Source organism: Gambusia affinis, linkage group LG19 (assembly GCF_019740435.1).
Source record: "Gambusia affinis linkage group LG19, SWU_Gaff_1.0, whole genome shotgun sequence".
Taxonomy (NCBI): Eukaryota; Metazoa; Chordata; class Actinopteri; order Cyprinodontiformes; family Poeciliidae; genus Gambusia; species Gambusia affinis.
Window position 1 is genome coordinate 19368663 of NC_057886.1, and position 23708 is coordinate 19392370.

General features: G+C 37.3%; 4 protein-coding genes across 6 annotated transcripts; all 4 read right to left on the reverse strand.

Moving 5' to 3' along the window:
• Nucleotides 1-296: 296 nt before the first annotated feature.
• tyk2 (tyrosine kinase 2) lies at nucleotides 297-10093 on the reverse strand. The gene is made up of 24 exons (XM_044099578.1): nucleotides 9915-10093; nucleotides 9269-9460; nucleotides 9056-9179; nucleotides 8829-8964; nucleotides 8584-8738; nucleotides 8091-8466; nucleotides 7811-7981; nucleotides 6628-6785; nucleotides 6428-6545; nucleotides 6134-6317; nucleotides 5903-6021; nucleotides 5657-5812; nucleotides 5478-5565; nucleotides 5140-5267; nucleotides 4644-4779; nucleotides 4052-4203; nucleotides 3798-3948; nucleotides 3617-3708; nucleotides 3354-3543; nucleotides 2996-3114; nucleotides 1796-1968; nucleotides 1602-1719; nucleotides 1377-1487; nucleotides 297-833 (listed from the first exon to the last, which is right to left on the reverse strand). Exons 2-24 carry the CDS (start codon nucleotides 9444-9446, stop codon nucleotides 699-701), a joined length of 3468 nt encoding a protein of 1155 aa, XP_043955513.1. The 5' UTR covers nucleotides 9447-9460; nucleotides 9915-10093; the 3' UTR covers nucleotides 297-698.
• A 1184-nt stretch (nucleotides 10094-11277) lies between these two features.
• On the reverse strand, nucleotides 11278-15685 carry cdc37 (cell division cycle 37 homolog (S. cerevisiae)). The gene is made up of 8 exons (XM_044099579.1): nucleotides 15237-15685; nucleotides 14731-15012; nucleotides 13827-13932; nucleotides 13610-13725; nucleotides 13279-13401; nucleotides 12291-12473; nucleotides 12123-12194; nucleotides 11278-12035 (listed from the first exon to the last, which is right to left on the reverse strand). The coding sequence occupies exons 1-8, from the start codon at nucleotides 15342-15344 to the stop codon at nucleotides 11898-11900; spliced, it is 1128 nt and encodes a 375-aa protein (XP_043955514.1). The 5' UTR covers nucleotides 15345-15685; the 3' UTR covers nucleotides 11278-11897.
• Nucleotides 15686-17096: 1411 nt separating this feature from the next.
• Nucleotides 17097-18760, reverse strand: cmc4 (C-x(9)-C motif containing 4 homolog (S. cerevisiae)). Of its 3 annotated transcripts, XR_006369034.1 has the most exons (4): nucleotides 18677-18760; nucleotides 18540-18599; nucleotides 18276-18467; nucleotides 17097-17542 (listed from the first exon to the last, which is right to left on the reverse strand). XR_006369034.1 is itself a non-coding variant. In XM_044099580.1 (3 exons), the coding sequence occupies exons 2-3, from the start codon at nucleotides 18595-18597 to the stop codon at nucleotides 18331-18333; spliced, it is 195 nt and encodes a 64-aa protein (XP_043955515.1). In that variant the 5' UTR covers nucleotides 18598-18599; nucleotides 18677-18760; the 3' UTR covers nucleotides 17981-18330. The 3 variants fall into 3 exon arrangements, 1 of the variants encoding a protein (XP_043955515.1); XR_006369035.1 differs by lacking the exon at nucleotides 18677-18760 and having other exon boundaries at nucleotides 18540-18666; XM_044099580.1 differs by lacking the exon at nucleotides 17097-17542 and having other exon boundaries at nucleotides 17981-18467.
• Nucleotides 18761-19307: 547 nt separating this feature from the next.
• LOC122821548 (intercellular adhesion molecule 1-like) lies at nucleotides 19308-22703 on the reverse strand. Its single transcript, XM_044099583.1, has 5 exons — nucleotides 22546-22703; nucleotides 21368-21634; nucleotides 20950-21282; nucleotides 19857-20111; nucleotides 19308-19767 (listed from the first exon to the last, which is right to left on the reverse strand). Exons 1-5 carry the CDS (start codon nucleotides 22595-22597, stop codon nucleotides 19760-19762), a joined length of 915 nt encoding a protein of 304 aa, XP_043955518.1. The 5' UTR covers nucleotides 22598-22703; the 3' UTR covers nucleotides 19308-19759.
• Nucleotides 22704-23708: the final 1005 nt, after the last annotated feature.

Consider the following 23708-nt stretch of genomic DNA (forward strand, 5'->3'; position numbering starts at 1 on the left):
ATTAGTAAAATAATGCCTGGTATCCCTTCAGTTTTGTTTCTTCAGTGACACCAGAGCTATAGTCTTTTGCTTAGTAAAGAACCTGCAGAATCGTTTCTGTCCTCATGTTTTTCAAATAAGAAAGTGAGTGACTAATTGTGCACATATTTTTCTGTATCTTGTCACATTGTGATAAAACAAATGCCCTGTAGAGCATTTGGCTGCCATTGAATGGTTCTTCGCTAATCTGCTCCCTGTCTTGTGACTTACAACAGTGTAATGTAAAATTGTAATATAATTTAGTTCAACAGTCACAGTTAACATATTTCAGCTTTAATAAAAGCAAGGATTTACTTGATTTCTAGTTATTTTTACAAAATAGCATGCAAAATTAACAAACACATAAACATGTACAGAGAATAAAAATGAAAAATAGAAATACCAACTTCATGATGAATGAAAGCCTGTATAGCTACAAGACATTTATTTTAACGACTCAAAGCCTCTATTTTTAACATGATGCTTAACTACGTGAGGACAAAATACTGTTCTGTATCACCTTCCCTACAGATATCAGAACATATGTGTGTACTTTACATTTTTAAACATAGGAAGACATTTTTATAAATATCTGAATAGAGATCTATACACTTTAAGTGAGAAACATGGCTACACTTTGAGCATCACCAACTAATCTGATGGATCTTCACTGACTCCATTCAGCAAATCTGAGACATGGGACTGAACGTCCAGTCAAGCATTTTTCGTGCTGACTCGAACCTTTCGATGAGGTTACTGAACGTAGGCCGATTATCAGGATTTGCATCCCAACACTGATCCATCAACAACTTCACCTGGGAAGGAGAAAATAAAGAAGATCCTGAACCATTCAAACAAATGCTGTATTTTTAAAACACACACATAATTGTTAAATTTTTGTACTCAAAGGCATACATTTGGTTTTATAAGACCAAGTGATACAAAATGCAGGGATATTTTAATCATCAAAGAGTACAGAGATCTTAAACTGTGTTGAATTTTGGACACCGTAACTTTGCAAGAAAGGCTTTTTGAAAATAATTTTAATTAATAATTAATTGTTTGTCTTATCTCAAGTGTACTAAAGTATTTGCACTAGAAACTAGACCAAAATTACTTGGTAAGATTTTGTATTTTTGCAGTATAAAAGTTAACTACCACAGCTTTAGTTGATAATAATAATAACCTTAATACTGGGTGCACTAGTATTGTGAGCTTGCTAGAAAGGGTAACATGAAGTATTACGACAGCTCATAATAATATTTTTTAACAAAACTGTGATAACATTAATGACTTTGAAAAACTAACACAGTTTCACCCTTAATAATATTTATTCATTGCTGATTATTTATTGTTACCTCATGTGGGCAATCCCTGGGACAAGGCAATCTTTGATTTCTCTCCAGCAGCTTTATGAGTTTCACCACATTCATGTGTTCTTCCTTATCTTCTGACATTTCAATGAACTTCTACAAAACACACAGGAGAAAAAAAACAACAAAACATTCTTTTCAGACTCAGAATGCAATTTTTTCTGACTGTTCTTGTATTTTGTTTGAGCTCTGAGTCCGTTCACAACATACAGCTGGAGGACTCTGGCGATGGTCACAGCGCGTGAGGATCTCATACAGTGTAACTCCAAACGACCAGACGTCAGAGGCAAATGAGAATTTGAGCTCTTTCAAGCACTCGATGGCATACCTGCAAAGTGCAAAGCATGCAAATATAAGTGCTAAAAACACACAAAGTATCACTTTGATATGGTGCATGAACTGACCAGTAGACAGGACTGTCTCCGTCCTCACGAACCCGATAGTAGATTTCTCCTTCAGGAATGTACTTTGTTAGGCCGAAGTCTCCAATCTTTACAACATTTTTATTTTCCACCAAAACATTTCGAGCAGCAAGATCTCGATGCACATAGCGCTTTGAGTGCAAGTAGTCCATCCCCTGGAAAAGAGTGCAACACAACATTTGGAAAAACGCTGTGATACTAAATGCTTTGTCAGCATACATCCCATTTTCAAAAAAACATATGAAACAGCAACACCAATGAACACTTCAATCTCAAACTAAAATGTGTTTCATTAAGATTTTTTGTTATAGGTAGGTCAAAAAAGCTGCATAAAATTGTGAATAGGAAGAAAAGGAAGCATGCTTTTCAGATATATATATTTTTTTTTTTTAAATCTGACAACTGCAAAGTGCCCGATGTGAACACATCGTATAATCCATTTTGTAAAATTATACTTCCAGGTTTTTTTTGTGAGTATGTCTCTACCCGTTTGACAGATGTACAAGTTGAATTGTCCATCTATAAATCATATCAGAAGTCAACACTCTTGAATCTAAACCATTCTATTTTAGCCCTGGCTGTATGCTAATGTTAGAAGGTGATCACCACTCTAGTCCAAAGTCTTTTGTAGCCTCCAACAGGTTTTCTTCCCATCCTTTAGCTCCACCCACCCCTCCATCACCTCTGATCAGCTTTCTTGTCCCTCCTGAAGAGAAGGCTCCCCATAGCATGATGCTACTATTACCATGTTTTACTGTGAGGACGATGTGTTCAGGGGGCATAGTTAGTTTTAAGGCACATAAAGCATAAGAACACTTTCTTCCACATGATTGCCTTGTTCCATTACATGGGAGCATTATTTTTAAGGTTTCCTCAGATTTGTAGAGCTCATACTAGAGCTATGGATCTTTGCATCTCCTCTATGCAAACTGTAAAGAAATTTGTGCTTTCTCTCAGGTGTGCAAGGAGAAAAGTACACCATAGCTTACTTTAAAAAAAAAAAAAGATCCATCCTTTACTTCCAAATCACAATTATGTAACTTTGTTTTACTCTATCTTATAAAACTCTGGTCAAATACATCATGAGAAAACATGAAAAAAAGCATAAGATATATATATATACTTTTCCAAAGCACAGTAAACTATAGTACAAGCACTAAATATTCAACCGCTGAAACTCACCTGACAGATCTGCTGAGCAAACATGAGGCACTGGGTTGAACTGGTTTTATTTTTAGGAAGATACTCTCGCAGACTCCCCAGAGGAACATATTCCATTATGAGCTGGACCTCTTGTCGTCCTGTGAGTACACGATGCAGCATTGTTCTTATCTTGCCATTTTATTACATTCAACATGATGACCTGAACTAATGCTCAGCAGGCTCAGAGCTGAAAGCTTAAAATATTGCCATTTAACAATTGTGGTGTACTTAGTATAGATTTTCAATTACTGAATGCAAATCAAAATCTCCTGTTAACAGGGAACTGTCGAGCTGAACAAATTTATTTGAAGTGGACAGATGATGTCTAGGAGCTTACCGGCTTCAGTGCATAAGCCCTTGTACTTCACAATGTTGGAATGATAGAGAGACTTCAGGATTTCAATTTCCTTCATCCAGCTCTGAGGTGCATTTCCGTTCTCTTGCTTCAACGATTTTACTGCCACAAACTCTCCTGTCCCATCGCTGGACGGATCATACTGGTACAGAGTGACTTTTCCAAAATGTCCCTGGAGACAGAGCAATGAGAATAATCACTTTCTTAACACATGGGAACAGAAAAGTGGTGCTTCTGGTGCTCACCTCCCCTAAGTCTCTCATCTTCCTCAGGTAGCGCTTTTGAAACACGCTGGGGTCCATGGGTGGGAGAGTGTCAACCGGGGATATATCAGGATCTGCATGGATAAAATGAACTCTTTTAGGTAATTGCCCAATAACATATCAAACTAAACTTCAAACGTAAGGTGTGCAGGCTAGTACTGACTCATCTGAATGAGTTTTGTGAGTTCTCTGAGGATGGTTTGAAACGTAGGCCTCTCATTTGGTTCATATGTCAAACACATGCTAATGAATCTGGCCAGTTCCTCGGAGGATGGGTTTGCCAGACGGCCCTTTGTCTGGTAAAAACGCTCTTTCTGTTGGGTAGAGGACAGTGAAAAGGACAGCTTTTCACAGAGGACAGCTTTGCTAACTAGAAAGTTAGCAAAGCTGAAGTTTAAAATTTCAGCATGCACTTACCTCAGGCAATGTGCAGCTGCTCATCGGAAGATTAGCATTGTTGAAGATTTCAAGCAGTGTGACGCCAAAACTCCACTGATCTGCAGTACTCTCAATAGGAGCGCCACTGTCAATGCATTCTGGAGCGATCCAGGGTATCCGATCCAAACGTTCTGCAACATGGAAAAGAAGTTAGCTAAAGATAGGCACCAGCAACCCTCCTGACCCCACTAAGGAGAAGGATGTTAGAAAATGGATGGATGGATGGATGGATGGATGGATGGATGAAAAGTGATCAACATTAATCTTGATCTATTACTTAAGGAAACACAGTGAATATTTGCAAATATTTTGCTGTGTAATTCTGGGTCAAACATGCTTGTTCACCACAGACTAGCTGAAAACACACTACTAAGTTTCGTGTTTTTTTTTTGTTTTTTTTTAAACAGTCATAAATACCACAGAGTAATGATAGCAAGACAACAGGAAGCAGAACACAGGAAGTGGTGTTGTCAAATGTTCCGGTTTCCTTAATCTGACTGAAGTGACTGAAGCACTTCAAAGTTAGAAAACATCCGTCATTGGTTATGTTCAGTCTTTTACCAAATAATACCTTCTCGTGAGAGGACATTCAGCGCAATTCCAGGATCACTCAGCTTGATGAAAGGAGAAGTTCCAGGTTCCAAACCTCCCCGAGCAACCAGAACATTCTTGGCACAAACATTTCCGTGAACAAGTCGTTTTGTCTCCTAGTGTAAAAAAAAAAGGTGCAAGTCTTCACTTTTTATCCAAAGTTCCTTATTTTTTTTTGTCTGATTTGTTTGATTTAAGGTCAGTTTAGATATATTTTTTAAAAATAACAGGCAAATTACACTCTAAATGTAAGGTTATATGAACGGAGGAAACACACAACTTGCATAAATGATTTTAAAATGTTAGAGAGAATATTTCAACATTTCTTGTCTGAGCACAGCTACTAAAGTTCAGTTGGACAGGCTCAATCTCTTATTCTGTGCCCCAGTTTGTTTGTGCAAGACTATTTACATATCAGTAATAATTAAAGTTACACAAACACATAATTAGACCAACAGAAAGGTGTTTGAACTCACAAGATAATTGAGAGCCCTTGCAAGCTGCAGGGATACAACGAATTTCCACTGAGCTGTGATGGAATTTTGTTCTCTGCGGAGAAAGACATCAAGTGGGCCGCACTCCAGGTATTCCTCCACCAGGATGTCTGTTCAGGCAAAAACACATCGAAGAAGCTTATTATGATGCAACAAAAATGCAAACAAAGTCAAATTATCTTTAAAATAGAATAGACTGAGTGCAACTTTGCATTTACTGTGGTGTTGGATTTAAAGATTTGACTATGGAGGAAGAATAGGGACACAGATGAGGAAGTCATTAAAAAAAGAACTGAGCACAGAACTGTGGTTGCCCTTACTTTCGGATCCTTTGACAGACACACCGTGCACAAACACCAGGTGACTGTGAGATACCTGGCTCATGAGGCTTGCTGTTTCAAAAAAGGCCTAACACAGAAAAGAGAACAGTAGCTTAAAACACAGGCTCAAAAAACACAATCATACATCTGATGCATGTATGTAAAATCACATGGCTTACTAGAGCAATATCTTTATGGCTTTCCTCTAAGATTTTGAGAACCACTCTGATGCCTTTGGTTTGGGAGAAGTTGTTGTTAAACCCATTGTCTGTTTCTCGCAACATTAACTGTCCTGAGTAAATATTAGTTCTTGTGCCGCGGCCCAAATGATTTTCCTGTGGGTGAACACAAAAGCATGTCTGGTCAGAAAAACAACAGGGAATGTACAGTCTGCATTAATATGCATGTGGAAAAAGTATAGTCACCTGTTTTATCTCTTTGTCTTTGATCTGGTGAAAGCGAAGCTCTGTCAGGTTCAGGGGCAAGCAGTCAGAATAGTTGTGTTGGTCAATGCCTTGCCTCTTCACCAGCAGATTGGATATTTCTGCGAGGCAAAAAACACATCATTACATTCCTTCCTGGAGACGTGGTGTTGGTGATCTTTAACATATTTCATATATATGTTATGTACATTTCTGTACATCTAAATTACAAACCTGCTTGTCTCGGTAAACAGCATTTCCTGACAGTAAAGTTGTCTGACCCGGACTTGAGCACATAGGTTTTGAGGTTATCTGTGAGCTCCTTCACACTGGAGAACTCTTTATCCCAGCCTTCCATGCAGAACACCGAGCCCTTGTGCTGGATGCGAAACTGCTTGTGGCTTGGTTTTGAACCATTCTATTTAAAAAAAAAGAAAAGAAACAAAAAGGTGTAAATACCGAATCTGAAAATTATGAGCCTCACTGCCCTAGAATAATTCCCAGAGACGAGTGTGGGTGTTGACTTACTTCATTTCTGTTTAGCACAGCAAGGATGATGCGATGATAGTCGAGGGCACTCCAGCGGACGAGGAAGGCTCCCTCCTCTCCTGCCTCCTTTTTCAGCTTGTGTAACACAAAGTCCTCACTGCAAGCATACCGCATGATATAACCCTATCTTTATAACTTGTTTATGACTGACTATGCGAGGATTAGAGTAGAAAACTCACTGCATAGGTCCGTGCAACATATTTGCTTCACTCAACACCACCCTGGGGGGAGCCACTTCATGACAAAGATAGTGGTGGGCGTCTGCAGTCAGCCGATAGTATCCATCTAGCAGGGAGATAAAGGCACGGGCCTCCTGGCTGGAGTTCATCTGCACCTCCTACATATACACACAGAAACACCAATGGCTTGCAAACTACGCTTCCACCTGGAGACAAAAGTTTAAAATCTAACAGAAAGCCCAAAGTAAAAAGTAACCCCAGAGTACTTAGTCACATACTTATAAAACAAATGAAGCACCTCTGGTAAAGATTCCTAAACAGCAAAGTAGCTGACACACTTTATGCTTTAATTTATGCTTTACTTTTTTAAAACGGATTATTTATATCTACAGTGAAGCTCTTTGTCTTTTTGTTTTTCTGAGGTATAAATACTATGTGACCCCTTCTTAAAAATGGCAAAGACAAGAAAGCATGCCATCCAGTAGGACGTGAATTGATCTTTATAAATAGGGTGATGGCAGTAGAGAAATCGGCTCACTTAAACATGAGTTATTCATACCTCTAAACGATTTGTATTCATTCACCTTTTACATGGTGAGAGACAAGCATCTCTCACCGTGTAAAATGCAGAACAATTGTGGAGTAAAAATAAACAGTTTTTATTTACCTTTAACTAAATATGACATAAAATTTTACCTTTTCAGCTTTTTGTATGTTTCCACCTGTATCTTGACAGTTTATGTTTGGTTACTACAAGCTACTACTAAGATAAAGATTTTTTGGATATGTCATAAAATAAAGGATGAATATGTGGACAACCACCTGAACTCAACTATTCGGTAAAATGAAGACTATCATACTGTAGTCCCCTTTCTCCTCCAGTGGTCATTGGAACCGTTTTAAAGTTAAAGGCACCATCAATTCTTCACATTTTCAGTGTGAGATTGGAGCTACCGCATTAAGGTGGACATTTATTTTAAGGCTTTTTTTCTTTTACAGATCTTTACCATGTGTGGAAATACTATTGGGTGGTGTATGTATCACACAATGAACTCCCGCTTTTAAAAAGCCGAATAATCTGCCAAGATGATTTACAAATGTAAACTAAATCAACATTAGCGATGCATCGCATGCACATATTGCATTAGTAGAAGGCATGTAGAAGGAAAAAAAGTAATCTCACCATGCAGTGACTTTTCTGAGTGTTAATGCACACATTAGCTTCTGTAATGGAGATGTGAATTATTTCGCGGAAATCGCAGAAGAAGGTCCATTTATCAGGAGGATTTGACGTGGACCGTTTTGGTGTTCTCTGATTCAAATAGTTGCCCCTATGGTAAGAGTTTTCCTCTGCCTAGAGCCAGAAAGCAAGAAAAACATGAATACAGAGAGTGAAACGTCCACATAATAGAAAGGACATGTCACATAATTTGAATGTTAAATCATCTAGTGTGCGGACAAACCTTTTGAGTTTTCAACATTCTCCACTGAATCCCCTTAGTGCCAGACACCATAATTTCATGGGTGAACGGCGCTGCGAAGTCCTTCTTTGAATCACCATTGCTTTCGTTGATGGAGTAAGAGATGCTTTCATCCCCGTCCTCCGTCAGATGCAGGCGAGTTACAGAGAAAGTCTCTGTTCCGAAACTTGGAACCAAGTTTTCAAGGGTGGAGATGTACTTATACATGATTTCATGGGCTCCCAGCTGCCCCTTATCTACAGTGTGCTGCTGGAAAGTCTGCACAAATTCCGTAAACACACGGCGGATCCTGATTTTAGTCAGAAAGTTGTCTCTGGAAATGTTCTCCGCAAATGTTCTTGGAATGCAGTTCTGGAAGCTGAAGGTAAAAACAGAGTCAAATAAAGACATACATGTATCACAGCAGCACTAACCCTTTAAAATATTTCTATTATTAGAACAATTAAATAGGAGAAAAGCATCTTGTAACAATTACCCAATTTTTCCAGCAACTTCCTGTAAGTTCAACCCCTTTTGCATTGCGAGGTGTGACAGGTGGAGTACAGCCATGCCCAAGCTCTCATTTTTGAAACGATTGGTTTCCTCATCAGACTTTGGCTCTTCCACGTTATTCACAAATTCATGCTTGGCCTACATTGGAGACAGAAGAAGCAGAGATTGTTACTTGCTTAAAGAAAATAAGCATAATACACTCAACAGAAGGAGGTGTATGTCACATACCTGGGCAAACAGATACTCCAAAGATGTAATGTCAAGAAGAGGGGAACCTGTATTGTTATCTATCCCAGATTTGAGGGTATGGCGGGACACAGTTGGCTCCTTTTCATTGAGTCCGTGCCAATTGCGAAAGTAAAACCTGGACATAAACAAAACAGGCCGCTTACATTAATACCCTTGCTGTGTTTAAGAAGCAATCCATGCAAAGCATTATGCAAATGCAGACTAACCTCATACAGTAGTGAACCAATTCACTGGAGTTCTCATCTGGACTGAAAACATGGTTCGGACTGTACCAGTATTTTGTTTTTGGGTTGTACAACGCGAATAAGACATGGCACAGTGGTGTTATCCCTATGGGGAGAAACCATGAGGTTACATCCATAATAAAATAAAAAAGAATATCCTCCATTTTGGTGTTTGAGGTCAGCTTTCACTCTCACCTACAGCTTCTGCAGCTGAGATGCACAGGTCCTCTGCTGTGGTATCTCCACTGGTATGAGACAGATACCTCTCCCCACCTTTAGTCCAGAAAAGGTAGATGTGGATGCCATGAGACTGAGGGGCCTCATTTGGATCTGGGGTCTTTCCCGGCTTGAAAAAACCTGATTTTCTAGGCATGTTGGACACGATCACTGGCAGAAAAACAAGATAAAATGGTTAGTGACTCATCTGCAGTCACGTAGACACAGGCTCCGTACAGACTCAGGAAGTAAGGGGGAATTGTGATACCTATAAACTAGTAAGCTCTATATACCTACTCTAATATTATGATTATTAAACTCATAGCTTGAAAGCTGAAACAAAACGACCAAATAACTTTAGTAAAATTATCTTTTTTTTAAGGCCTTCCGGGATTACAAGTTGTCAAACTTACAATTTACACCACAAACAACAGCCTTAAAGGGAAATACACCACAATATTATTATAAAAGTAACTAGGGTAAATAATAAGGGCAAGACACAGAGCGACCAAAAGAGAGTACTCATCCGGAAAAATTCATCCGGAAATACATTAGCCGACATGTTTATAAACATCGTTGTGGTTGAAATTTATCCGTTCACTTCAGAAACGTGGAGAAATATTACCGTTAACGTCGAGCTCGTTCAGAATGCGTTATTGTAGAAGAAGCGCGGCGCCATGAACTGTCGGTTCAGCTTCATTGTTTACGGAGCGTTATTTCCCCTTCACCACTTTCTGTCTCTGTTTCTTGTGAACTGAGTTGAGACAGGACGCTGCTTCCCGAAAACAACGTGACCACTCCCTCCTCCGGCTGCTTTATTGGGCAGGTCCCTTCATGCACTTAGCCTCCGTGACGCTCCGTTACACAAGGAAAGACCCTAAAATCACTGAGTAGGAGGCAATTTCATACAAATTTATTTGAATATTCAGCTATAAATCTGTTTATTCATTATTGTTTTAAAACCTAAGTTATTACATAATTCTGTAATTAAATACTGATTTAATGTGTCTTTTTATATTCGATGTAGGATTACATATTAATATAACATTTTACTCTGTAAATACTATTATAAACAAATGCTAATACTGCTACAAATACACTCTCTAATAACTGAAAGACTAACAAAAACACTTTAACGACGTAGAGGGATAAAGAACTATGACTATGTTGTAAAAACTCCAATGTTCTCCGTATTTGGGATCTCTCTTTGAAGAACATGCAACGGAAATTTAATTTGAAACTGCTCATCATAATAATTGTAATAATCTGTGGGAGAAACTATATGTTTTTGCTTTGAGTACATCCTTATACATTTCTATATCTACATTTTGTACCTCATCTTAAAGACTTCAAACAGATCATTCCTCCTGATAAAAACTCAACCAGCTCCAGAAAGCCTCCCATTAAGAAAGCTCCAACCGTTTCAGTTAAACTTCCAGTTTAAACCTTTTTTATGCTGTCTGTCATCCAGGTGGGCAGTTCATCGCCCACCTATTGTGAAACCCTAACAGCATGATGCAGTATGATGTTACTTGGCAGAAGTTAATTATATGTTCAGGTGTTTCAGTCAGCTTTTTCAACTCAGTCCGTATAAACAACTTACCTCCTCACCCCGACACTATCGGAGGAAAACAGCCCACATTTTCCACGAGGATTCATTTTATTTAGTCGCTTACAGTAAAATCAATTAATGTTTTTGTATGACTAAGCCAACATAAACATAAAGAGTGTTTTGAGCCATTAGCTACGACATGCAAATGTCCGAATAGTTGTCAAAACAAAAGCATGAGTATGAGTTGAGAACCCATTCACAGTGCCACATGATCTGATAAAGGCCAATGACACGTCTTTGGACTGAATGAACTCTTGCTCCATCTTTTCAACTTTTCTCAAGACGTTGGTAAAAAGAGTAAACCTTGAGAAGCACACGTTTAGATTTTGGCTACATTGAGCAGAAGCATAAGCAAAAACATTGTGAGAACACTGGCTGTAATTCTACTTGAGGCCAAGAAGAGTCACCAATTTATTTGTTGCATGACCATATTTTTCTGTAGACAAACCTATCTTTTACCCTTATACTACTACAAGATGCCTTGCTCTCTTCCTTTCAACTTCCATTTTAAATGTATTTTCAAATTACAAAGCATACACTGACACAAACCCTTAGATAAGTGGACACAGTTAAACGTTTAGTCCAAGAAGGTAGTAGAAAATGTCAAATTATGTGCATAAGCTAAAACAAAACTTTTGCATTAAAAAAAACTGTCCCAAAAAAGCACAGAAAAGTCTGCACTCTACACCGGCAGAAAAAAAACAGACATGTTGGATGATACTTGGAAAAGTGTGTACAAATGAATGAAGGGACACAGCTTCGCTGATGACTTTTAGCACAATCAACATTTTCATGTCCAGATGGGGTCACTGATGCCCCCAGGTTGTGTTGGTACGTGAACATTCTTCCCATATATCTCAGCAAAACATTTTCAAAGAAGTTATTTCATTCATCTGCAAACTAATCGTACACATAATGGGAGTTGCAATACAGTGGGTGAGCATATTTGCAAAAGCAAAACCCAAAAAGGAAAACAAATCAGTTGAGCCAATCTGGTCATTCCTTCTTTGTTTCTTCTTGCTCCTGTTTCACCTCTTCATAGGTGGGTTCCTCATCTTTTCCTTCCACATCCACCTTGGCATTAGGAACCCACAGCCCAGAGTCGATGCATCTCTTCATGTGATGTTTCGCCTCCTAAAATTATGTGAATGTAAACCAGAGCTTGTCAAAATGCAAACCTAATTCTCAGAAAGACAATTGATTAAAAATAAAATAACTCACCGTTGGGTCCATTTTGCTGATGACGTCTTGTAACATTTGGATGTCTTTGTCATCAAAGCATTTCTGCATTTCCTGCAATGGACAAGATGCCGTGCAAAACTCAAGAATTTACTCCAAAAAGCAAATACCAACAAGACCAATAGGGTCGCTGGTGAATGGTGAACTTACAGTTGGCAGAGATTCATAGACTTCAACGGGATCGAGTCCACCAGGTCCTAAGCGCTTCTGTCGTTCTTCTTCTTCCAGTTCCTTCATAGCCTTCTCTATGCGGATCTTTGCCCTTCCTCTAACTCGCTCCTTGAATGACTCGAGCTCATCATTAAATGCATCCTGGTACTGCTGATCGGCCGTCTGATGAAATGCATACAGTACAAAGACTGGGTTTTAAGGTTTTCCAGCACATTTATCAGGGATTTTGATTGAATCTTTGAAAAGAATACAGGAACTTAATCAATTTTGTTCAAAAACAAGAGGAGTTAAACTGCACAACGATGTTCAAAAGTCTCGTTTCTGCATTTGTTCGTTTCATATTTGTTTCCCAAAGAGCCAGACATCCCAGAAATCCTTTTAAGTTAATGCTTTGAAAGTTTGTTCATTAGACATTAGATGTTTCTTCACATCTCATTATTAGTTAATTGTTGATAATCAACCATTTTCAGATAAATGGAATCATCGTAAGGTTGACACACTGCTTCAAAGCTGAAGACAAATATTTTAGATATCTATAGCAGCACATAGATTTGTTTTAAGTTTGACTTCTGTACACTTTGAAGTCAGTAGTGTGATTTGTTTCAAGGTGTTGAGAGAGTAGTGAAATATACATAGATAATATATAGGTAAATATAGGTCAGACATAAAAAATATTGATATCAATATTGGCCCAAATTTTCATATGAGGGTATCCCTAATGTTAATCAGCTATGAGAGAGACTGAAAATGAGCAATGAAGAAATCCAAAATTTAAAGAATAAACTGAAAAACCTTCATGAAACATAAAGACATATTCTAAATGCAAAAACCCAAACATTAATGGGTTTGCAATTGCTCTTTGTGTAAAGAAATAGTCACTTTTCAGTGACAGTATCTTCTGATTAGCATTTATTGTGCAGCTTTAAATGATCACTGTTTTTTTGGTTAAACAAAACCTCCTACTTACCTTAATCTTGGAAAAGAATTGACGGAAGCAGCCACGGGGGTCCACTTTCAAGCTCTTTGCCAATTCAAGTATGAACTGCATCACTATAGTCTGATGAGCTACTTGCTCCATCAGTGCATGTTTCTACAAAAAAAGAATGCATACTTGGAATAGAGTCATGTAGGGATAAAAAGGGATAACAGCTTGAGGGGAAAAAGGAAGGGCATTACTGAATGACACTCTAAATAACATCTTATTTATATTTAAATCACCATTGCTATTATTGAATTGAGAGTGAAACACAATTCAATAATAGCAAAGCGGATACGTATAGAAGAAGAAAAATGCTTACCTCTTCCACTTCAAGGTCAATGCACATGATGACAAGATAATTGGCAGTTTCTTCGCATACCAGATAAGGATTGTCAGATAGGTACTTCTGGCTGTCATCCCAACGCCGCAACATCCCTAAAGTAAGGCAGTAACAAATAAACATCTCTACTTCCAATCCGTAACAAGGAATACATTTATGCAGACAAAACGACTTGATGGTTGTCAGTGGCCCTTACCGAAATGTTTAATCTGTTTCTCATACTTCTCCACAAAGGTTTTGTGCTTCTGCTCCTTCTCCTCTTCAGTTTCTTGTCCAACCTCAGGTTTGACATTAACGATACTCTGTCAACGGTGCAAAAAAAAAAAAAAAAACATGTCAACAGCAGTACTTATCACTGTTTGAACAGCTGGAAGTTAAAGATACTATCCATAATCTATAATTATTCAAGTCAGTGGTGCAAGTGTTAGTGTGCAAATGACGTCTAGAATATCCTTTATCTCACACATCACTCCTTTAAACTAAAATTACAAAATTATTTTTGACAAAAGTGTGCCAATGCCTCCGCTCTTGAAACAATGATTAATAAGCATTCCTTAAAGGACAGGCAGGGAGAAATATTTTGTATGCTGTACGACAGTTCTTAAAGTAAAATTAAATTAGCGAAAATCACCATTTCAAAGATCTGCATGACTTGGACATTGAAAATAGGTTAAAAAATCGGAGCTCAGTGCTGTTTAACCAAGAAAAAGTACAAAATTCATGTTTTGATATAAAGACAAACTACATAAATGTTAATATCATCTATTAATACACTGATATTGTGAATGTCTTTTTTTTAGAATATAAAGGAAACACTGAAAAATAAAAATCAATGAGAATCGTGAAATTTTGAACAGCACAAAAAATTCTGTATTGAAAACAGAGACCAATATAAAGAAAATACACTATTGTTTGCAAGCACTTGTACCACTTGATAACTACCAGTTCAAAGGATATAAAGATATTTTTACTAAGTAAATTGTTAGTGTTTAGATTTTTTAATCAATGAAAATAAAATAAACCCATAAAAACATCAGATTGTGGGAAATTGCTGCTGAAAATCAAATGTTGCTTAAAGTAGCATGACTGATCTGTATCACCTTGCTGAAACCATCTCTGCTAAGCGTGTCCACATTCCAGGGCATCTTCTTCTCCTCTCTTCTGTGTTCATCCATCTTCTTCGACCATTCTCGTTCCTCTTTCTTTAATTTCTTCTCCTCCGCCTGGACTTTGTTCAGCTCTGTTTTGGCATCTTCCGACGAGGCGACGCTCAGCTCCTGCAGTTTCCTCTGCGTCTCTGCCAGCTTACGCCGACACTCCATTAGAGTCTTGTTGATTTCTTCACCTTTATTCTGGAACTCTTCCATTCTCTCCACACGAGCCTTAAAGTCACAAATAAAAGTTTTATCTTCATCCAGCACCGTCACCCATTTTCATAGATTTGCAACTAAACCAATATAGGCTAAATGCTTAAGCCTGGTTGAAGTAAGTAACGGTGATTTGTTATGAGCAAGGCAACAGAATGTATGTGCAGTCTGGGCAGAGAAGTAAGATCATCAACATTATTATCTTAACTACTGGAGTCTAAATTGAGTTTAAACTGTACCTGGTGTCTCCATCTAAAGAGGCTCGGTGTGTCGATGTTAGGGTGGGTATCATCTTCATCATCTGAGACCTCAATGTGGTCCCACACGCTGTAGTCTATCCTGGACATCCTGCCAGCTACAACACGAAGCTAACCAAGTTAGCCACCTACAAGTCGGATAAGTTGGAAGGTTAAACTTGACTACAAAATGTTATTCAGCAGCAAAAAAATCTCGAAGTGGAGGCAGGTCTCAGTAATGTGAGTTGGCTGAAACAAATCGTTTTTTCCCAGAGCAAACACAGTTGGACCTCCCTAGCGACTACTAGCTAGATGCAGCTACAGAATTCTAGAAAGAATCGCTCCTGCAAGTTTCCGCTCTACGTCATCACGTCGGCCGTCAGATGCACGTAAGGTATGGCGTCGCAGAGCAGAACATATTCGGAACAAAATGCCATACGGTTTGTTGGTAAACCTGAAATATTATCTCTAGAAATAATAAGGTAAAGAGACACGATTATGTCTCTTTACCTTATTATCTTTACCTTATATATATATATATATATATATATATATATATATATATATATATATATATATATATATATATATATATATATATATATATATATATATATATGCCTGTGGTCATCGGGACCCTCGGGGCAGTCACCCCCAAACTGGAACAGTGGCTACAACAGATCCCAGGAACAACATCAGACATCTCAGTCCAGAAATGTGCAGTCCTAGGCACAGCCAAGATACTGCGCAGAACCCTCAAGCTCCCAGGCCTCTGGTAGAGGACCCGAGCTAAGAGGAAGAAGAATCACCACCCGCGGTGGGTGAGAAGGGAATTTTTTTTTTATATATATATATATATATATATATATATATATATATATATATATAAAAAACAGTAAAAAAAATAAAATTAAATAAAAAAAAAAACTTGCAGCAACTCTAGAGCTTTAAGAGTTGCAGAAATATTTTAGGTCGTTTACAAAAGATGAGCACATAAAACAAGTTTTAGTTAATCATAATTTACTTTTAATTTATTACTGTTTAAGCTAAAGCAGATATTCTATGTTATAAAGCCGTACCAAAACTCCTTTCAATACATTATTTAAAAATGGCATTTAGTTTAACTATCCATTTTAAATTCAGTTATTGCAGAATTGCAATAAACCAATTCTGGATTAACATTATAGATGAACATTATTAGATGTTTGTCATCTAATGATGTGTGCAACATAAATATCTCTATTGAAAACATAAATGAAACATAAAATATAGAAAAACTAAAAGGAGGATGCACAATTGTCTTTTCTTACAAACAAAAACATCTTATTCTTATATTATATACCTTTATATAAAGGTATATAATCAAAAAGAAAATAAAGGAGCTAGGCTTTTAAATATATATTTAGAATTACCCTTTCAACATTTGTTGTTAGTAATACATTTTGTGTTCCTACTCAAACTTCAGAATGTTTTTTAGGAAATGAAACAAAATGTTTATTTTCCTGTATGAATGCAGTGTTAGTTTCTATTTCAATTTCTAAGTTCAAAAGGATACAGAGACATTGAAAGGATAGGGAACAAAATATTTATCTTAAAATTTAAAGTGTGGAAATGAACATGTTTTAATGTGTCCAAAACATATGTATTTTTTTCAGTTATACAAGAGTTTGTCAGTTAATAAAAATACAAATTTAATAATGGTAAAAATATATAGAAAATATAAATAGAAGTTTTATACCTTCTATATTTGAACTTTAATTCCAATTAGTTCAATTAGTTGAAGGGCTTAGCCCTATAAGTATGCCACCTTTGGGTATAAAACAAATAACTCCAAATTATAAATACAGCAAGAAGACTAGAAGATAGTTTGGCAAGACAACAGAATGTATTTTGTTTTGGTTACAAATGAGCATTTAAAAGGCCAAAAAAATTCCCCCCATATCTTCCTTATAATTTTTTTAAAATGCTGCAGAAATTCCAGAATCCTAACAATAAAGTAGGGATATGAAGGTCTTGGGTTCAAATCCCTGTCTTGTGTCTTTCTGCATGGTCTTTCGTGTATTCACTGGTTCTCTCTGGGTACTCCAGCTTCCTCCTACAGTACAATAAACATAACTGTTAGATTATTCAGTCTGTCTACATTTACATCGGGTATAAGTGTGCACATGTGTCTCTCTTTGTTGCCCAGTGATGGACTGGCTGTCTGTCCAGGTTGAACCCTGCCTTTCGCCCACAAACTGCTGGAGCTAACCACCAGCAAGAAGTGAGACACAAAGGATTCCTTCTGTGTGCATCGCCTTGTTTGAGGTCTGGAACAAAGCAGAAATTGTGGTATTAATAAAATATAAAACACAAAATCTCTAAAGATACTTCAAAAGGTTTGCTCAATAAATTGACAGTTAAAAAGCTGTATTAAAACCTTATATAGATTCACTGATATATTTCCCCCGTTTATTTTTGTTAATATTAAGGATTATGGCTGATGAAAATCTGAAAACCATTTAGGAAGAAAGCTTGAATATTACCAGAGATGAATAAAAAGCTTTGTTAAGACAGGCAATAAGAAGACTGCTGATAGTTATCTGTTGGTAGGCACTAGCACCCTCCCCCAGTTTCTTTAAGCATTTCTTTATGGAAAAAAAGAGATTGGTCTAATGTAATATTAATATTTCAATTTTTTGAGGTTAAGTAAGGCGTACCTCTATTGGTATAGAGAATATTGATGAAAAACCCCTATGAGAGTCGAGGATAAGTTTTTTTTTGTTCGTTTTTTTTTTTTCAAGCCTGTCTAACTTGTTTATTTCTGACACGCACAAGCTCGCCCCTGAACACATTGAACGAGTGTTAACAAAATGGAGAAGTATGATTACTGTGATAGGAAGTTGTCACGTTTAAACCTCACAGCTCGTCATGGTCTAGTAGTTTTATGAAATGTCAAGTCTAAATATCTACACTGAGAAAGGTTTGCCTAAAGTTAAACGTTTATTATACTTCTCATTAGTGGCATTTCTAAATGACAGCATGCTTCAGAATGACACAGACCTGCTGTATTGTTGTAGTGGAGCTTTCTACCACTACTTAAAGGAGAACGGGTGATTTATGTTTCGTTCTTGTTTTCAGTCGGTTTGGAGTCCTTAAAACCGGAGCAGCAGGTCGAGTTTCCCCTGTGGACTTCACAGCACCGCCGCATGTTTTGGATCACCTCCTCGCACATACTCTCCATGTACTTATTAGCTGCAGGATGTGGAAGGAGTTAGTCAATTATCCTCAAAGGCTTAAGTCTAAAACAACGCACATCTGAAGCACCTTGCAAACACTTCTGGATGGCGCATGCCTGCTTTTGACAAGGATCTTTCTGCGGCATTTCTGAAAATAAGTCGAAGACGCATTTTAAAACACGTTATATTTCAAGAACATGGTAATGGACTCAAAATGTCTCTCACCTCTGTAGATAACATTAAGGCTAACTGCTGCTTCTTACCTCTACACTGTTTTGGTCATGTGACACATTGACAGCGAGTCGTCACTTTAAAAAAAATAAATAAATAGCGACATCTTGTGGAGGGAGGCAGGGTGACATATAGAACCTTTAAATAGAGTATAAACATTTTAAAAATCTGGTAAACCTTTAGGCAAATATGTATGTATGACAAAACCTTTATAATTTAAAGCTGTACACTTAAAATAACCTATATGAGCTAAAATGACCTATATACTAATAGCTCATATAAGAAAATAAATTATTGTTTTTGTTACAGTAAGAAGCAGAACATCTTTAAAAAACATACGCCTCAGTAATCAATTTTGAGTCAGCTAATGAGCATCTGTGTTGGATAAAAGTGAGATATCACTTTACCACAGCAGACATCTAAAATTAGACAATCACTGTACTGATGAGTCATCTAAAAGATAGTGAGGGTCAGACAGGCTGAAAATGAAACAGAAACAATGTGATCATATTAGAAGGCATTACGTCATTTCATGTGCTGCTGGACTTTATTGCTCAACAAAACCCAAGACTGACATTAGTAATCTAACAAAAACAAAAGGCATCATCATCAGTAAGTGAAGCAGTTAGTAAAAAGCTTATTTTTTATTGATAACAATAAGAAAATCAAACCAAGAAACAGCTCGTATTTACAGCAATTCCCTGCTGCTATTCATTTCAGTGCCAATAGTAAGTATGTCTGAAATGTTCCATAAATTTATTAAATTAGTAGGTAAATAACACTATCATAAATATTTGCTATACAACAAACATCACATGTAAATTCTAAAATATGAAATCTACCCTAAATCAGATTAGGGTATATATATATGATATATATAGATATGACAATTACATAACATTTTCTCTATGGTATCTAACTCAGCAGATGTTGATCCTTATCAACATCTGCTCAATCCTAAATGTGTCATAGTGTCAGAATTTCCATCTTCAATGCAACAACAGTTAAATCAGTTCAGATGAATTTTCCCTGTGAGTCAGACAGCGTGCCAACTGATTCGTTGTAAGATAGCAAGCTTCACACACCTGAACAAAAGGAAAAGGAGATTTCAGGGTTATAATGCAGAGTTTGGAACATTTTAATAACCGCAGCAACATATAAATCTTCCCTCTACCTTTGATCTTTTCTTTGATAATGAACTGCTTGCTCTTTTTTTCCAGCGTGTTTGAGGCAGTGCATGTGTAAGTGCCTGGGAGCAGCGAGGAGGAAGTAATAACAGCTTCTGCCTTCATTTTCTCTTCTGTGGGATGGATGGACTGCCAGCTGTATACAGGCACAGGGTTTCCCATGGCTGTGCAGTTTAAGGTGACTTCAGCTCCTGCTGTAAAGTCTAACACCTCTGTTTCAGGACTTAGAAATGTTGGGGGAACTAAAAAGGAAAAAAAAGGAAGACCAAGAGACACAGCAGGCAGGTCAGTGATAGTTTTTAGATTACTTAAATAGTGTTAGCTTATAAAACAAAATATGAAGCTTTGAATATATTGCAAAACATTTCTAAAATACCCTATCAAGATATGGTTGCCAATCTAAACTGACAGGTTGGGCAAAGTGAGAATTATTCAACAAATCGGAGGCCAATAAAAACTCTCGGAGAGTGAGAAAATCTGTCCAAAGCACAAGTGTACCACACAAAAAAGGATTTGGAGTGGTCTTAAAAGCTTTGGGTAAAATTATGAAGATCTAACTAGTTCATACAAATACAGATAATATAATAAATAAAGGTTTAAGAAGCTTTGAAGGTTTTACAAGAAATATTTGCACTGAATTTCCACAACAGACTGACAAAGTGCAAGTAATATTCACCATCCGTTTATATCTGTTGTTTTTTTTTTTTTAACAAATATCACCATCCACTTGGAATTAAAATGTATTCATTCTTTTTTGTCAAGTGTTCTATTCTTTTATTGATTTTAAAAGCTAAACGTAGAAACGAAGCGGTTGTTTTATTTTCAATAACAACACATTTCTAAAGTTGTAGAAATGTAAAGTTGTCACTATTCATTGTCAAAGAAAGTTGACAAACAAAGTCAAAGTTCAAACCTAAATCTGGGTGAGATTCTAAGTTCATACACCCTATTATGTTACATTTTCTTTTGAGTTCACATCTGTGCTCTACCTTGTGTTGGTCTATAAAGTGTTTTATATATATATATATATATATATATGTATATACATAACATAACATAACATAACATAACATAACTCACAGTATATGGACACAGCGAGGGGCTCTGAGCCCAGAGTAGGAGGCGGTTGTGGTCCCTCTGGTCCAAGATCCAGCTCCGCTACACACTTATACTCTGCATCGTTTTCTGCTTTTGTTGGTGTGATGACAAGGATAGAGGACACTTGTACAGGGGAAGATGATGTGAGGTCAGAGAAGGAGTGCTGATAGACCTCAGTCTGACCTCGGTACCACCTCAGTGTGAGGTACTGAACAGGAGCGATATTCTGAACCTCACAGAGCAGCTGGTACTCTTTTCCTTCCACCATGGGGCCAGTGTGGTTTGTCTGCCTGATAGAAATGCTGTCTGGAGTTTCTGTGTAAATAACACACATATTTCTAGTCAGGAAAATAAGTTCTTTTAAGTTGCAACCATATGCTAATGTCAAGAGCTGACTCACTGTAAAGAACAAGGTTGAGTTTCTCTTCACACTGTCTCGGAGCTGTGAAAAAAACCCCATAGCAGATGGGCTCCTCTATCCACTCAATAAGGCTGTCTACCTTCCACTGGACAGACCGGTCCTCCTGTGTGTGCACCGCTCCGATGGCCGACTCCCAGCCCATGACACGAACTGGGCGTGTGGCTTCACAGCTGACTGTCACTGACTCCCCAAAGCCCACCACAACCCTGGACGGCTTGAGAATAAGGGAGCAACCTTCTCCTGACACTGAAGGAGACAGCGTCAGTCGCCAGAAAGCAATACTGTGTCATGAAAAAGGATCTACCCACTTACAGTTTTTATGTTTTTGATTTCTTTTTCACATCTAATTGTCTCAGGTCATCAAACAAAATGCTCTGTTATTAACCTTTTGTTAATAACATTATTAACAAAAGGTCATAAGTGTGTTGTTTGAATCAAACAAATAGTCAATTCATTTTAATGAGTAATGCAGTAGGACAGTGATCCAAAGTACATCATCAAGTTTACACCTAAATACCACACAAAAAAGGATTTGGAGTGGTCTAGTCAAAGCTCACATTTAAATTTTATTGAAATGTTCTTTTTTATTCTCAAAGAACCTTCCAAGGTTGGCAAATTAAAACATATTTACTAAAATAAGTGGACCGGAATTTCTCCAGAGTATTTACAACTCTCATTTCAAGTTATTGCAAATGCTTGATGGCATGTGGCGCTGCTAACAGTGGCACAAAAAAAGGGGGATTAACTTTTTCACATAGGGTCAAGTTTGCTTGAATACCCTTTTCCTTTACAAAAACAGTCATTTAAAAAGTATTTTTTTTTTTCAGGTTTGATCATCTTGTTAGATCTTATGAAATGTCTATTTTAAAAACAGAAGAAATCTGTAAGAAGAAATAATTCCACCGTACTGGTAATGAAAATTACCATTCCACAAAGAGTCTAAAATAATGGGTTTGATCCTAATTTTAACACAAATTAGCTTTTGTCTAAGTTTTTCACATTTGTTTTTACATTCACTAATCCCAACATAGACTTGATGTGTCCAACTGTTAGTCCTAGCTTTTTCATTTGCATCACTTTTACATCAACATTTCTGTCCTGGACATCATCTATATGCAAAACAATTGAGAATAAACATGTAGTCCACAGCTTCTTACCTTTATAAAACATGCAAAGTACGAGTATCCAAATAAGAAAGTTGTTTCCCATGGTACTGTTTCTTTTCTTTTTTTCTTTTTTTTAAATGGTTGTCGACAGACAGAAAATTCCAACTTGAACCACCCTGGCAACTCTACAGGGAACTATGCTGGAACAAAGCAGAGATCCCTCCCAGCTGACTTTACAGATGGGAGGGGGTAAAACAGGGCAAAAGTAAAGGGGTAGAGTATGAAAGTTAACACAGCCCATTATTTCTTTCATAATGAATAAAAAGCTTTGAAATACATCTGCAGACGTGCAACAGAAATACCTGACCCACCGGACACTTACAGCTAAAATCTCTGGAACATTTTGCTACTTCAACTGCACAATATAAATCTACTCAAAGATTAAAAACAAACACAAGTAGTTATTTTTTAACATTCAATTTTCACACTCACATCTTTGTGGTTTTGGGTTTGGCAATGATATAAAGTCATACAACATTTTAGCGCTTATTTTAGGTGTCATAAAAAGCTGTTCATAATAGCTTGTATTCAGCTCCTCTTGCACGCTTGTTTGAGACTGCCTCAGGCCTTCATACTTTGTTAAATCCCAGCAGGCAGGAGAGCTGGTCTCCTGCAGCATGTGAGCTTGTAAGACTCACACTGTGACCAGAATGTTGCACAGCGTATCGGCTCTTAGTGTAACTGTGGTGCAAGAGAGCAAAAAAAACAAAACACAAAAACAGATGATTTTTAATGTACGCATGGAGAGGACAGCTGGGAAACTTTACACCTTACAGTATACATTCTCACATCACTTGCAGCTTTAAATATGCCCCACCAAGTCCCCAGGATAAACATTTCTATTGTAAAATCTTCATTTAACTCTTTGTCTTGATATTCTTTAGCCCATCTGCTAGGATACTATGGCAGCACAAGAGAAAAATAAACAAACAGTTGACCTACTTTTCAGCTTGGTCTCTGTTGGAAATGACAAGAGAATAATTCAAAAGACACAGTTTAGGGACAAAAATAATAATAAAAAAGTATTGTTTTGGTTCTCCAGACCAGATAACACATTCCCCTCTTTACATTCACTATGTTAGGATCTAATTAGTATGGCTTAGTGCTGTACGGCTGCCTGAAAGAAGCAGAGAAAAGGGTCTGAGGGACTGACA

Excerpts from the sequence above, each read along its gene's own strand:
- tyk2 (XM_044099578.1), bottom strand. The coding sequence starts at position 9,446 with ATGCCTAGAAAATCAGGTTTTTTCAAGCCGGGAAAGACCCCAGATCCA. Across the intron at positions 7,982-8,090 it reads GAATGTTGAAAACTCAAAAG|GCAGAGGAAAACTCTTACCA; the intron begins GTTTGTCCGCAC and ends TTCTGGCTCTAG. Across the intron at positions 1,969-2,995 it reads TTGCTCAGCAGATCTGTCAG|GGGATGGACTACTTGCACTC; the intron begins GTGAGTTTCAGC and ends ACTCTTTTCCAG.
- cdc37 (XM_044099579.1), bottom strand. The coding sequence starts at position 15,344 with ATGTCCAGGATAGACTACAGCGTGTGGGACCACATTGAGGTCTCAGAT. Across the intron at positions 12,195-12,290 it reads TCTATGAATCTCTGCCAACT|GAAATGCAGAAATGCTTTGA; the intron begins GTAAGTTCACCA and ends TGTCCATTGCAG. Across the intron at positions 12,036-12,122 it reads TCAGCAAAATGGACCCAACG|GAGGCGAAACATCACATGAA; the intron begins GTGAGTTATTTT and ends ACATAATTTTAG.
- cmc4 (XM_044099580.1), bottom strand. The coding sequence starts at position 18,597 with ATGCCGCAGAAAGATCCTTGTCAAAAGCAGGCATGCGCCATCCAGAAG. Across the intron at positions 18,468-18,539 it reads CATCCAGAAGTGTTTGCAAG|CTAATAAGTACATGGAGAGT; the intron begins GTGCTTCAGATG and ends CACATCCTGCAG.
- LOC122821548 (XM_044099583.1), bottom strand. The coding sequence starts at position 22,597 with ATGGGAAACAACTTTCTTATTTGGATACTCGTACTTTGCATGTTTTAT. Across the intron at positions 21,635-22,545 it reads ACTTTGCATGTTTTATAAAG|TGTCAGGAGAAGGTTGCTCC; the intron begins GTAAGAAGCTGT and ends TGTCTCCTTCAG. Across the intron at positions 20,112-20,949 it reads CCTCGCTGTGTCCATATACT|TTCCCCCAACATTTCTAAGT; the intron begins GTGAGTTATGTT and ends TTTCCTTTTTAG.